General features: G+C 42.4%; 1 protein-coding gene across 2 annotated transcripts in view; it reads right to left on the bottom strand.

Annotated features, from left to right (window-relative positions):
- Positions 1-13,127, bottom strand: part of PELI2 (pellino E3 ubiquitin protein ligase family member 2) — an 88,082-nt gene extending 74,955 nt beyond the window's left edge. The window contains exon 1 of one of the 2 annotated variants that reach the window (XM_074996242.1): positions 12,967-13,127. In XM_074996242.1, the coding sequence (XP_074852343.1) occupies positions 12,967-13,043 (77 nt within the window). In that variant the 5' untranslated portion in view covers positions 13,044-13,127. Of the gene's footprint in view, positions 1-11,539; positions 11,640-12,966 lie in introns of those variants that run through there. The other variant, XM_074996243.1, reaches the window with a different exon arrangement.
- Between the last annotated feature and the right edge of the window lie 1,309 nt (positions 13,128-14,436).

The following is a 14,436-nucleotide window of genomic DNA, read 5'->3' as shown; positions in this document are numbered from 1 at the left end:
TGTGTGTGTGTGTGTGTGTGTGTGTGTGTGTGTGTGTGTGTGTGTGTGTTGCTTCAGTTACTTTCATACAATAGACATGCTTAGTTTACAGGTAACAGCTTTTTCTCTCTTTACGTGTGTGCACACGCATGTTGTCAACTCTGGAGACTCAGACTTAGAACATTGCTTGGCTTCTTTCTGGCCTGGAGCTGAATATAGAGTCTGCCAATGGAATGAGGCTAACACTGGATTTCAGCTTCCTTCTCCTTGCCTATGTTCACCCTGCAATGCCAACACAAGTAGTGAAAGCTTATCTTTGAAATTAAGTGGTATGACTCCTTGAATACAATAATGGACCACATCGCTTTGCTTCTGAACAGTTATTTTACAGTCACTTCCGAGCATGATGGTTTTAAATAACTGCCAGTATAATATCTTAGGTAATCCACCTCCTGCCCTAAAAGAAGTTTTATATTCTAAATAGCAATAGTTTCTGGGAGGGACCCATTACACAATTTTAATTCTGCAGAGGAGAGTTCTGATGCATAAAAGCCACTCAAGCTTTGCTCTTCTACTTTGTGTTATCAGAAACCTGATTGTATTATACTCCTGAAATGGTTTATAGCCTGTGTGTTTTCTTATGGAGAAGTGCTGTTTGACCTTTACTGATTTTCTGGTATGTGCCTAGAGAGCCTTGCATGGAAAGACACATTTAAAACATTACATTTGGTTCACTGTGCTGCCAGTTAACAAAACTGGTAGGAGTAGATACATGCTTGAGTGCCTAAGCAGCTGGAGGTTTGATTATGCAACTGTACAGAGAGAGAGAAGACAGGGCTGGATCAGCAATCCAAACACAGCATTTCGGGCTGGTGTGTTAGAGATGAAGCAGAATCAGAAGTTAGGTCCCTTTTTGCTCCCACATCCAATATGAGATAAATGCTGCAAAGAGCATGTTCAGTCCCCGAGATTAAGGGACAGGAGTGTATATTATTAAAGTGCTTTTGAGAAAGATGGGTTTAGTCTTTAGATCACAGAAGCATTAACTATTACACACACCAGGTGAGGAAGATTTTAGAATTTCAGTTGCAGTTGCAGTTGTATGTCTATAAAAGTCAGTAAGGCTAAAGGTACAGAACTTTCTAGTAGTCCAAAAAGATTACAAAAACAGACTATAGCTTTGCCTGTCAAAAGAGAACTACAATCCATCCACAGCCAATATCTGTCGAAGCTGAAGATCAAAAAACAGTCATTCTTTCTCTTAATTGCTTAGTATTCTCTAAATGCAAGGTTAAAGTTCTAAAATAACTGGCTTGTTAGTTTAGTGATGCTTAAGGATCCCTTTCAAGGTTCTGATTTACTGTTCTCATTAACCCTGGCAGGATTAAGGATAAAAGCTGTACATTCATCTTAAAAGAAAAAGAAAAAAAAAAAAGCCAAATCTGTGAGTATTCCCAGAAACTGAAAATCAGCTACCTATATTTCACACACACACACACACACACACACACACACACACACACACACACACACACACACACACACAGAGGAAAGAAGCTACAATTAGGGCTCTCACTTCACAGTGACCAGAAAAGCCATTTCAACTTTCTATTCAGAACAGCAAGTTTTAGACATGGGTACTAGCAGGAGAATGAAGATAAAATTGTACAAGGGTTCCCAAATCCCATTTGAAAGATTCCCTCACATTCTGTCTCCTCAAGAACAACAAGAGAGTGTCTTTTTATAGTACCCAGAGACACTGAATATTGCAGCTATTTGAAGCAGAACAAATTGGAAAAGACGACAAGGTGGTTTGAGGCACAGCAGGTTAAAATATAAATATCCATCTATAGTAAACAGAAGGATTCATGTTATAATACATGCAAAACAGGACAGAGGTATTTGTTGCCAACATCTTTTTCAATAACAATCTCTTCTATGAAAAGAGAATTCCTATTAAGAGAGGTGATTAGTGTATACTTGTTGACTTCAATGAGTCACTGCTTCATTTAGTGAGTCAAAATAAAGACATGCTTCTCTATGTGAAAATATAAAGCTGTGCTAAAGTTTCAGCCCATTAACTTCTATGCTCAAACTACACAAAGCATGTGGAAAAGAATCTGAACATCTGGTGTCCAGTTTATTTATAATATTCAAGAAAAGATTTGAACCTTTATTAGCATGCTTCAGTTTGTTTAGTTTCTTAGAGTAACTAACGTCCTTCAGTCAGTAGTACACTGTCATCTGGGGTGACGTTTTATGCCCTAATGCAGGGATGAGTTATAATTTTCACTGAGGGGCCACTCCATGAATTTTTGTACTTTCAGGTTGGCTCTGGAAGAGGCGGGGTCTTCGGCAGAAAGGAGTGTTCTGGGCGCTATAAAGAGAAACAAATTATGAGTGTTAAAGAAAAACACTGTGAGCGGGAGACAGACTTTGGGACACAGATTTAGTGTTTGCTGCAGTGGATGCATGACTGTGACTCTGTGTGTGAGAGAGAGGCAGGCAGGCAGACAGACAGATACTGACACAGATTGTAGGTGCTGGCTCCTGCTGGATAAGTTTTTAGGACAAGCTACCCTCTGTCCTGCTGGGCTGTCTCCCCACTCCCCTCCTCAGCGCTCCTAAGTGAGTCACTTATTCATGCTTCAGACTGGAGCAGCTCTACTGCATGTCTCCCTCTCCCTGATCTGCAGAGACAGGATACAGGGGCTGGGGAACACACTGACTTCAGCACTACCAGCTTCCCTCTACCCCTTCCCCATCTGCACTGCTAGCAGGAGAATCCTAGGAGCAGCTCCTTTACAGACAGAACAAGGTGGGGGGAAGGGCAGCTGAAAACATGCTACTGGCTTTAACTATGCATGCCCTGCCAATCAGCTGGGCAAGCAGGAGAGAAATGCTTGGTAGGTTGGATCTGGCCCCCAGGGGCTGATTTTGCCCACCTCTGCCCTAAAGGGACACAACTCATCTGTTAAAAATCTACAGTTCATTACTCAGAACTGAAGGTACACCAGCTAAAAGAATAAATTCTTCCATAACAGAATGCACCAACTTACTAGACCGAGATAAACTGGAATATAAACCTATCAGAACGGAAGTTAAAATGAAACCCGCTAAACGCATGACTGCAGTTAAAATATGAACAATGGTCTTGCAAAATTATTATGACGTTTACCAAATAAGGGGCATGATCTAATTAAATCTGTTTGGAGAAGACATGGGGGTAAGAAAGGAGAAAGAGAGGATGGATATGATGGCAAAAAGTTTTCTGCCTTTGGCAACCACAATTTTGGAAGAGTGAAAGTTGAAATCTTAAGAAATTTTTTGGCCTACTCTCTAATGCACAGAATACTAGAATTGGAAAAAACCTCAAGAAGTCATTAACTCTAGTCTCCTGGACTCACAGCAGACCAAGCACAATGTACATCATCCCTGATGGGAGTTTGTCTAGCCTGTTCTTACAAAAAAAAAAAAAAAAAAAAAAATCTACAGTTATGGAGATCCACAACCTCACAGGAAGTGTTTTCCTAATGTCCAATCTAAGCCTGTCTTGTTGCAATTTAACCCTATTGCTTCTTGTCCTACTCTAAGGTTAAGGAGAATAATTTGTTTTCCTCCTCCCTGTAACAACCTTTTGCCAGTCATGTAGCACTTTAAAGACTATCAAAATAATTTATTAGTTGATGAGCTTTTGGAGAGCAGACCCACTTCTTCAAATCTGGAAACAGTGTGGAAAATGAACCGGCACAACAGGTATATAACAGAGAGAGAAAACAAAAAAATTAAATGAAAACTGACAAATCAGCTTGGGGGGGGGGGGGGGGCAAAGGGTGGGTAGGAGGTGAAGAAAATTATTTATTCCAAGTGTCTATTAAGACAGACTAACACGGTTACTTCTCTGTAACTAATCATCATTTTAGGTACCTGAAAAGTTGGTAAGTTCCCTCTCAGTCTTCTGTTTTCTAGACCAAACAAACTCAATGCTTAAAACATTTTCCCATAGTTCATGTTTTCTAGACCTTTAACTTTCTTTTTGTTCCTCAATGGTCCTTCTCCAAATCTTTCCTGAGTTGTGCAGAGCAGAGGAATTACTTCTCATGTCTTGCTTGTAACACTCCAATTAATACATCGCAGAATGATTTTTTTTTGCAATAGCGTCATAGTATCGACTCATATTTAGCTTGTGGACCGCTATGGCCTCTAGATCCCCTTCTGCACAACTCCTTCCTAGACAGTCATTTACCATTTTGCAGGTGTGCAACCAATTGTTCCTTCCTAAGAGGAGTACTTCGCATTTGTACTTATTGAATTTCATTCTATTTACCTCAGACCATTTCTTCAGTTTGTCCAGGTCATTTTGAACTTTAATCCTATCATCCAAAGCACCTGCAACCCCTCCCAGTTTGGTATCATCCACAATCTTTATAAATGAACTTTATACCATTAATATCTTTGCCAGTGATTTCAGTAAACAGAACCAGTCCCAAAACTGATCCTCAAGGAATCCCACTTGTTATGCCCTTCCAGCATAACTGTAAACCATTAATAGCTACTCTCTGGGAATGGTTATCCAACCAGTTATGCACCCACCTTATGGTAGACCTATCTCGGTTGTATTTCCCTAGTTTATTTTTAGGAAGTCACGTCAGATTGTATCAAATGCTTTGCTAACATCTAGGTAGATCTGTCTGCTGCTTCCCCCTAATTAACAAGGCTTATTGTCCTATCAAAGAAAGCTATCGGGTTCGTCTGACACCATTTGTTCTTTAAAAATTCATGCCGACTCTTATTTTTCAACTTATCATGGTAATACAAGGAGACTGAAGCAGATTGTACAGAAAGATCACTGCCATAGCTTCACATAACAGCAGACCATTTCTGCTGCAATGCCAAGTACTACATAGGAGTACACATTGCCCTCAAGCCATGCATTTCCCATCTCCAGTTTAATGCATCAGAATCTTTTCCTTGCCAAATGAGTATGTTACCAGTTCACTCTCCATGAAGCACATTAATGTCCTCTAGAGTCAGTCAAGACACGTGATGTGTCCAAATGCCACAACAGTCAGAGCTGTGAAAAGGGAACTCAGCATCTGAAATAAACCACTTCTGTAAACACAGATAAAAAAGGAGGATTTCCTCATGGCTCTCCCTTAGAAAAAAATTATCCAGTGCTACCAAGAAACAGTCACATTTATGAAAGTGTAACATGATTAGTATTAGTTCATGCCTTACCAAGAGTCAGCTTATCTCAAACAGCCATTTTATTAACATCACTAATCCCTCAGTGTTGCTGGGGTACATCAACATCCATTTTGATTGTGGAAAGGATTTCCAAAAAGGTTGAGATTGAGTCTGCAGTAGGCAATTTTTAAAAATTTGTTTTAGTGGAATAACACTTCTCCCATCATCATTTAACAATTGTGGATCATTTAGTCTTACATGACAAACAGCACAACCCCAGATTCACTCACCCCCTGCCAAATTATTAACAAAACAAAACAAAAACTAAAAACATGGGTCAACAGGTTTGGATTAGCTGAGCTCACGCTAGGGCTCTAGTAGAGCTGGGTAAACAGGTCTTTGAAGTTATAGATAAAGGCTCTTAGAGCTTGGGCTCTGAAACCAGAAGGAGGCCTTTAAAGGCTTCAGAGCCTGCACTTCTAAGTGCTGTCTACACAATTTTTGTATGCATTAGCTAATGTGTTCATTAACACAATGCTAGTATCTTTCTGTACACAACGTTATCTGGTTAGCTGGTAATGGTAAATCCCAGTGGTTGGCAGCTTCATTAGTTAAGGCTTTAAATGCATAACTTACCTTGTCTACACCGGGGTAAAAATCAACTTAAAACATGGTAAAATCCTAGCTGACATACCCCTATAAAGAATGTGTCACTGGGGGAGGGATGTTTATTTTGAAGAGGTCAGTACAGATGAGAGATGGATTTGCTTGTTTCTCACCCTTCTGGCTGATATCAGTCATATACCAGTCCTTTATTTGAGGATGTCTGCTACTAATTAAGAATTAGCAATGCTTTTCATCCAGTTTGTTTGAGGGAAGGGGTGAGGGACTAAGCAAGGAAGAGTGCATGGCTGGCGCTTGACTACATCTACATACTATAAGACCCCTCTGATCCCCAGAGTTCCCTGTAAGCTAAGTGCTTGAGCGGCTGCCCAGGAGATATTCAGGTGCCACCCAACTGATTAGCAGAGCACCCACAGACTGCAGCGTGTGTTTCTATTGATGGTGCACAGCCACACAGGCCTTGGTGCACATAAAATGTATTCCACCCATAGATCGAAAAAATTAGGGGGACTATTGATCCCCACCCACATTAAGGCTTTCCAAATCCCTGTGACAGCCTTCAGGTAACAGGCCACTGCAGAGATGGCCAGATCAACCAACTTGAGATTTTCTGCTACAGTATCAGAGACTACATTTGACTCTCTTCTCCCAACCAATGTTTCCTGTAAACTTGATTTCCTAGAGAAGCCTCCGCCTCTTTCCACTAAGCCTACCACATGACAACCTCTAGACAGGAGATGGGAAGCCAGGGCTTTCCAAAATAACGACATCTCTTTATACTTATCTATGGGGGAGATCAAAATGCACGTTCCCCACCATCTTAGCTCCACATGTTCACAGTAATTCAGTGCAAAGGATCACTAGATTGTCAAAAGTTTAGTGCTTTGCTTCAAGACTTAATGGACACTGGTATAATAACAGTATGCCTGCTGTCATTTTGCAGTGGACCCCAATGGATTAGTGCAGTATCCACATATTCATGTAGCCCAACTGAACATAAATGGCTATGCACCACTGATCTTACTGACAAAAAGATACAGATTTTGGCACTGTACCTAACGTGCAGTAAACAGAAAGCCAAGGAACCCAGAAAATAAGTTTGTTCTGCTTGCTCTCTTCTGAGTGAATGCTTACTATATCCTCCATATGCTAAAAGAGAAAAGCATTTATTCCACTTCCCTGTGTGTGACGGTCTTGCTGGGGTGAAGGGAGAGAAGAATTACAGTTTACTTTTGCAGTGCACCAACTTCATTTTCTAGCAAGTATTAAACATGCAGTATGCTTGATATTTTGCTGGAAATTACAATCCACATATATTTTCGTAACATGTAAACCCGTCTGAAGTGACTGATGTTATTTATTTTAAGTCACTAGCTGGGATTTTACACTGATGTGGCAAGGCAATGAATGAGGGCAGATGTTAAGTAGACATAGGATTTAAGGGAGGTTCTTCCACGCTTCCCCCACAAAGAATGAGGTATATAGCAAAATTCTGTCCTATTCCTAGGACTTCTACAAACAAAGTTAAAGCTATATTTTATTTAAACCAAATTAAAAATAAACTTTTGCTCAATCATGCTCCATGCTAGCTTTTGTTGAGTAACCATATAATCTTATTACTGCAACTGTCTTCCTTCCTTTAGCCACTCCCTACTGTTTTACCGCACACTTCATTGCATCACGTCTAAATTTCTACTCAGGTTCTAATACCATGTCCAACGCTGTAGTATCTGAATGTAATTCAACTGAAAGATCTTGAGAGGACAAGACCACATCGTCTTAACCTGCATAGTTTACAGAACATGACATTATACAATATCACCATGAAGTGTGTACACTTTAAGACATCAATGACACTACTGGTGGTAACATATAAAAGAAAATCAGCTTCTGCTGAATTGCGCCCTTCCAGGGTGACTTCTGAACAAACCAACTGTGTAAACTCTTCTGTTCCCCAATACAGTAAACAGTCCCTTATATTCTGTTCTACAGAGGTAAAGAGTGTATATAAAACGTCAAGCTCTGAAGTAAAAACTAAACACACATTAGAGGAGGCTGCAGTACTCCTGAAAGAACTCTGCATACCTCCTGGGATACATGGTTGAAAAAGACTGATCCAGCATGTGGGATACCTCACCATCCTGGCTAATAGCCATTTATAGACTGGTCCACCCTTTGGACTTACCTGGGCCTTTTTTTGAATCCTGCCATAAGTTTTGGCAATCACAAAATCCCCTAGCAATGAGTTGCACAGGTACATTCAATGAAGTATTTTCTTTTGTTGGTTTTAAACCTGCTGACTATTAATAGTTTGCCAGTCCCCCACTAGATGACCTTGAACAAGTCATGCCTGCTCTGACTCAGTTTTCATAACTGTAAAAAGAAAATAATGATACTTAGCTTCTTTATAAAGTGCTTTGACAACCAGTAATGAAAAGCAGTATTAAAACACATGTAAGCCAATGCTTGAAGCAACAGCTCTAACAAGTTAAATATCTAAAGAAGAGACATGAGGGGAGGGAGAGTCACAGTGAATAATCCATTGTGATGCTGTGGACAAAGGAGCTAATGTGAATCTTGGATATATAAACAGAAGAAAAATCAAGCAAGAGTTGGGAGATATCTTCTATCTGGCACTGGTTCTAGCATCCACAATCCAAGAATGCTGATAAATGGATAAGGTGATAAACATTCAGAGACGAGGGATGGAAATAATTAGAGCATTAAAAGACATGCCTTATAGTGAAGAACTCCAGAAGCTCAAGCTATTTAGTTCACCAAAGTGGAAGTTAAGGGGTACTTGATCTAAGAAGTTGATCAGTGTTATAGGTTTACCCTACATGATCATTAAATGTCCAACTAGGAATCATGGCTACAGCTATCGACATAATACATTCACCTTTTGACATTAAGTATAGTTTTCACAGTGAAGTTTTTTAATTGTAAGTTTTAGCTCATGTAGAACACAACCTTGATCATGACACTATTAAATGTAAGGAGACCAGAGTGGGGGAAGAAGGAAAATTTCTTAACATAAGGACTATGTGCAATGGTTTGCAGAGAAAGTTAGCTTCACTATGCATCATCTGTTTACAGATATCTAATTTAAACAAGTCTTAGAGCATTCCTGAATGATGAAAGTTAACTAGTCTGTGGAACTCATTGCCAAGTGATGTTGAGAAGGCCGAAAGTATAACTGAGTTTAAATAAAAAAAATTAGCTAAATTCTTTAGTCAAAATGGTCAGGGACATGGAACCCTATGCTCTGGATATCACTAAATCTCTGACTACTAGAAGCTGCAACTGAACAATAACTGGTGGATCACATGTAATTGCCTTGTATTTATTCTCTCTGAAACATCTGGCACTGACCCCTGTCACTAACATATTGGAATAGATGTACCATTGGTCTGATGTAGTATGACCATTTTTCTGCTCATGTCCAACGCGAAAAAAAAAAAGAAAATCAGTATTTCCTATTTCAGCTGTTTAAATATCATTGTAACTACTATACTGAATTATTTTAAAAGTATTTATTGAAAAGCGCATTTTATTACTGCACTCTTAATTAAGCAATTGCCACCATGAGTTACACATCTGATATTTGATTTTTTTATCATTTGGAACTGTTAATGTGAATCTAATACTCCAAAAATGAGATTATGTCATTTAAAACTTTGTAACCTGGAATTCTTCATCCAACTTTCTACAAAGACAATAGGCAAAACAACCTTTAAATTTTCCTAATTTTCAGAACACTGAAAAGATGCTCAACTTGTTATAAGAGTTCCCAACAGTGATTCAATACTGATATTGGAAAAAATAATGTTATGCTATTTATACAAGCAAGTGTTCTCAGTTAGAGGTTTAGGGGAGGTGATAAGAGGAAGGATATGCAGCAGATTATGCAGTCATAAATTAGGACATTACACTTTAATTCTGACAAAATGGAAGATATACACCATGGAGTAACTTTGTTTTCTGGCTTTGTCCTATCTCCACAACATTAGCCTACTATAGAATATTAATGTGTTTTAACAGTTTGCTGTGCTCAACAAAGGCAAAGCTAAATATGCCAAGACTTGGATGAAGCACTATCAGATTCGAAGAGTTACCTGCCTGGGTAAATTCTGTTGTGTGGAGGGACCCCCGCAAGATTAGAATCTTTACATCTTGTAAAAAGGTCATAAAAGTGTTTAGTTTGTATGAAGGTGTTTCTGTACATCTGAAGAGCACAAAACAAGATGTGTCCTAACCTATTCAAACCAACATTATGTTTACTGAAAATCTCATTATTGTAAATTTCATAATTGAATTGAAATGCATGCCACTAAAAAGATATTTGCTTATATCAATCATTAAGATCATCACACTGATTAAAAAAGCAGAGCAGAAGCTACCAAATTAAGATCAGAGCCAAATATTTTATACTTAGGCATTTGCAAATACTGCTAAATATAGCAAAGCAACAGAAAGGGAAATATGTTTCCAGCTGCACACAAAAACCTCTGCAGCACAGCAATTTATACAATCTAATTAAATTAAAAAGATTTAACATTGCAGTTTGATTCTACAGTGAGGGAGACAAACTGTTTCACAGCTGAAGTTATCCTCCATTCTCACTGCATCATCGCAGTCAAGACACATTTTCCTGCTCTCAACAGCCCGACATAGATTTTCCAACTTAAATTGCAGAAATACGGCTTTTAATCGCTTTTCAAAGATTAGTAGTTGCACTTATAGCAAGAGCTGAATTCCACTGCACAGTAGCTATGTTGAGATATTATTCTTGTTGCCAGACACATATTTATTGTTACTTAAATAAAATGACCCCATAGGACAGACTGCCTACCAGAGCAAGATTAAAATGCTTTTCCTTTCTGTTAGATTTTGAAATCCAATTAATTGCTTTGCAAGAGAGAATGCCTTTTTTAAGAGACTGCTAATTTAAAAATGATTACGGCTTTCTACTTTATTCTAGAAAGCACATAACCGATTTGTAATGAGGAAGGTAAGTTATTAATATAGGAACTCTTTGACTGTTCAGGAAATCTGCTTCAAGATCCATTTTAAAGCTTTATGTATTTATTTGCTAAAAATGTATCTGCTGAACATATATTTAATTTTGCCAACTGTAAACTTATGCATCTTACAGGGCTCTCTGGGGGCGCTAAGTGAATAAGGCTTACATGCCTTATGTTCATCAGCAGTTTCTATGATGTTCAGCAGAAAAGCTTCAAGCTCTAACAGCAGGGCTAGGAACATTAATACCAAGAGGATTACTTTAACATCCATATCAAGCTGATAAAAAATAAACATTTCCACTAAAAATCTGAATGTAAATAAAACAAAAAAGCAGTCCAGTAGCACTTTAACTTTTTTGTTTTGATAGTATATAGACTAGCACAGCTTTCTCTCTGTTACTATTGAATGTAAGTAAGTGCCTCTTTCTCCTCCTTCCACCCTTAATTTCCCTGCACCCTGAAGAGAGGGACAAACAATGGTCATATGAACAAAGATGCCACTCGATATAAGTCCATAAAGGGAAGTTTTTAATTGTTGCAGTGTAATGATTACCAGCAACTACCACCTACAAAGTATAGATAACACAGAGAAAAGTAAGGAGAATCTCTTCTCCTACTCCATAAACAGTGTTTAGAAACTTTGACTGTGTATGTACACATCTTTTCACTCATCATGCTACAAGGTTGGGAACTTTGCAAATTTGCTAAAGAAGAGCTAGTCTTACCAGGATGTCATCTCCAACAGTGCCAGTGCTGCTGGGACACAAGCATGCCCAGCAGTGCAGGGCCCAAAGCTCATCACACTGTGGTCAGTGCTCCTGAGAAACAGGGTCTATAGAACCAACCCAGTTACTATCCTTACCCATGCATAGCAGGCCCCCCTGCGTGAGCCAAGCAGCCAGTGTAAATCCATCCCACAGATCTGCATTAGGCTAATGGGGAGAGAGGCAGAGGCCACCAGATACTCAGGAACCACATGGGCTTTGATTACACAGGGGGGAGGGCATGCATAACTTCCACACTCGCCTTGCCATGGAAGTTGGACCTGGTGCAGGAAGACGGCAATATACATACCAGTAGCAACACAAGGGCAGCAGGACAGCCAGCCCTACCCCTCACACACAGTGTAGAAAACATCCCCCAGGCGAGCATGGTGGTCCAATCACATGCACAGCCAACTCCCCCCACAGCCTAGGGAAGAGGGATGCTCCCCCACCCCCACTCCAGTCCCTCCACGAGCAGCCCTGAGCTGGGGAAGGGGGAGCTCCCTGCTCTTGGGCTCATGCCCCCTAGAGTTCATCTTCACAGCCATGCTGGAAACAAAGATTCCTGGGCCATGATGCGGGTGGTAGGAGAGGGACCCTCCCCACGTGTCCTCCCTAAGTTCTCCACTCAGGGACCTTCAGGAGTCTAACCTCCCCCGCTCAGGAGTCTGACCACCCCCCCGCACTCCATCACTCCTCCCCCCCTCACACTCTGTCACTCCTGCCCCCCTCACGAGTCTGACCCCCCTCCGCACTCCGTCACTCCTGCCCCCCTCACGAGTCTGACCCCCCTCCGCACTCCGTCACTCCTGCCCCCCTCACGAGTCTGACCCCCCCCGCACTCCGTCACTCCTGCCCCCCTCACGAGTCTGACCCCCCCCGCACTCCGTCACTCCTGCCCCCCTCACGAGTCTGACCCCCCCCGCACTCTGTCACTCCTGCCCCCCTCACACTCTGTCACTCCTGCCCCTCTCACACTCCGTCACTCCTCCCCCCTCAGGAGTCTGACCCCCCCCGCACTCCGTCACTCCTCCCCCCTCAGGAGTCTGACCCCCCCCGCACTCCGTCACTCCTCCCCCCCCTCAGGAGTCTGACCCCCCCACACACTCCGTCGCTCCCCCGCAGGAGTCTGACCCCCCCCCACACACTCCGTCACTCCTCCCCCCCCTCAGGAGTCTGACCCCCCCCCGCACTCCGTCGTTCCTCCCCCCCAGGAGTCTGACCCCCCCCGCACTCCGTCGCTCCTCCCCCCCCAGGAGTCTGACCCCCCCCGCACTCCGTCGCTCCTCCCCCCCCCAGAAGTCTGACCCCACGCACTCTGTCACACACACCCCCAGGATCCGACCCCCGCCTCCCCGCGCGCGCCCGCCCCCACTCACTCAACTCACCCCAGCACCACCAGCTCCCCGTACTTGACGGGCTCCTTGTTGGGGGCGCAGTGCTCCTCCTGGCTGGGGGAAAACATGGGGCCGCCGCGGCTCACCCGCCGCCGCTACAATCCCATCGGGGTAGGGCGGGAGTCCGGAGCCAGCTCCGCACTGCGCCCGCGAGCGCCCGACAACAGCCACTAACGCCGATGGCTGGGGGCATACCAACTGGCATCGGGAGTCGGGGGGAGGCGCAGAGTTCTGGCGAGTCCCTCCCACACCCCGCTCCCGCGTCCCCCCGCCCTCGCGCGCTGCCCGCGGGCTGGGGGAAGGACTCGACGTTTAGACGGGCCTCTCTGACTCTCCGCCACCCACGCCGGGCACCGTAGTGGTACAACCCGATGTGTTATGTAAACATAGAGTAAAGCGACAGGACGGCCCTTAAAGGGGCCGCTGACATTAGCCACGGCTCCCTCACTGCTGGGTCTGCGGCTCTGCACCTCTTCCTGCCTCCCCCGGGGCCTCACTCCCAGAGTGGGCGAGCGGAGCTGGAGGAGCCCGGCTTCTGGAGGGGGTTCTAGATCTGTGACATTCTAGATCAACATCCACCGACGGGTGGGTTCGCGGGGCTCTAGGTCTTTTGTGCATAAGCAGTGTGTTCTAGGTCAGCCAGTGGCGCTGCGTTCTAGATCAACAGGCCAGTGCAACAGCTTGAGTCTCACAGGCACCTCACCTGGCATCAGAAACATCTTAATGATGCTGGAAATGCTACAGATCTGAAGAAGTGGGTCTGTCCCACTAAAGCTCATCACCTAATAAATTATATTGTTAGTCTTTGAAGTGCTACATGACTGCTGGATTGTTTGTTTAGCAAAATCCTCCAACAACCACTTGAATAGTAACAACTTTCTTTTAGAGCTTCCCTCTTTACCAACCCTCCCCCTTCTTCCCAAAAGGTGTGCACATTAAGAACGGCAAGGATGATGACAGGGAGACATGGTCACACTGACAACATTCACTGCACTGCCCAGGACATTACCTTATGACATACAATTGCCTAAACACTCACTGGGCAAATAAATTAATGAATAAGCCAATGTGCATTGCCTTTAATATTGTAAATATCAGCACTAGCACCTCTGAGATTTTCCCCAAACAGTTTTTTAATTGTTTTGTTTTGTGGTGGGGTAAAGGAAACATTATTCAAGGTGTGTTTATTAGCAACTTTAAAGCCCACATTTCCAGCCACTTATGCTTGGTTTCATCTTCTAATGGCTTAAAAAGCATTCTATGCTTTTGTTCTTCAATCAGCCCTTGTTTTATGCTTTAAAAAATTAAAGGGCAATTTTAAAAAAAAAACTGTTTAAAAGGCCATGTTTCCACTTGGCAAACATTTTTGCTCCATTTTATCTGTGCAGGTTTTGCAATGATCCTGAGCATCTGAGAATTTTTTCTCTTTTTAAAAAAACAATTCCCTAAATACCTTCAAAA

The sequence above is a fragment of the Carettochelys insculpta genome, chromosome 6 (assembly GCF_033958435.1).
Source record: "Carettochelys insculpta isolate YL-2023 chromosome 6, ASM3395843v1, whole genome shotgun sequence".
Taxonomy (NCBI): Eukaryota; Metazoa; Chordata; order Testudines; family Carettochelyidae; genus Carettochelys; species Carettochelys insculpta.
Note: the sequence above shows the minus strand (reverse complement) of the source record. Positions and strands in the feature narration are given on the sequence as shown.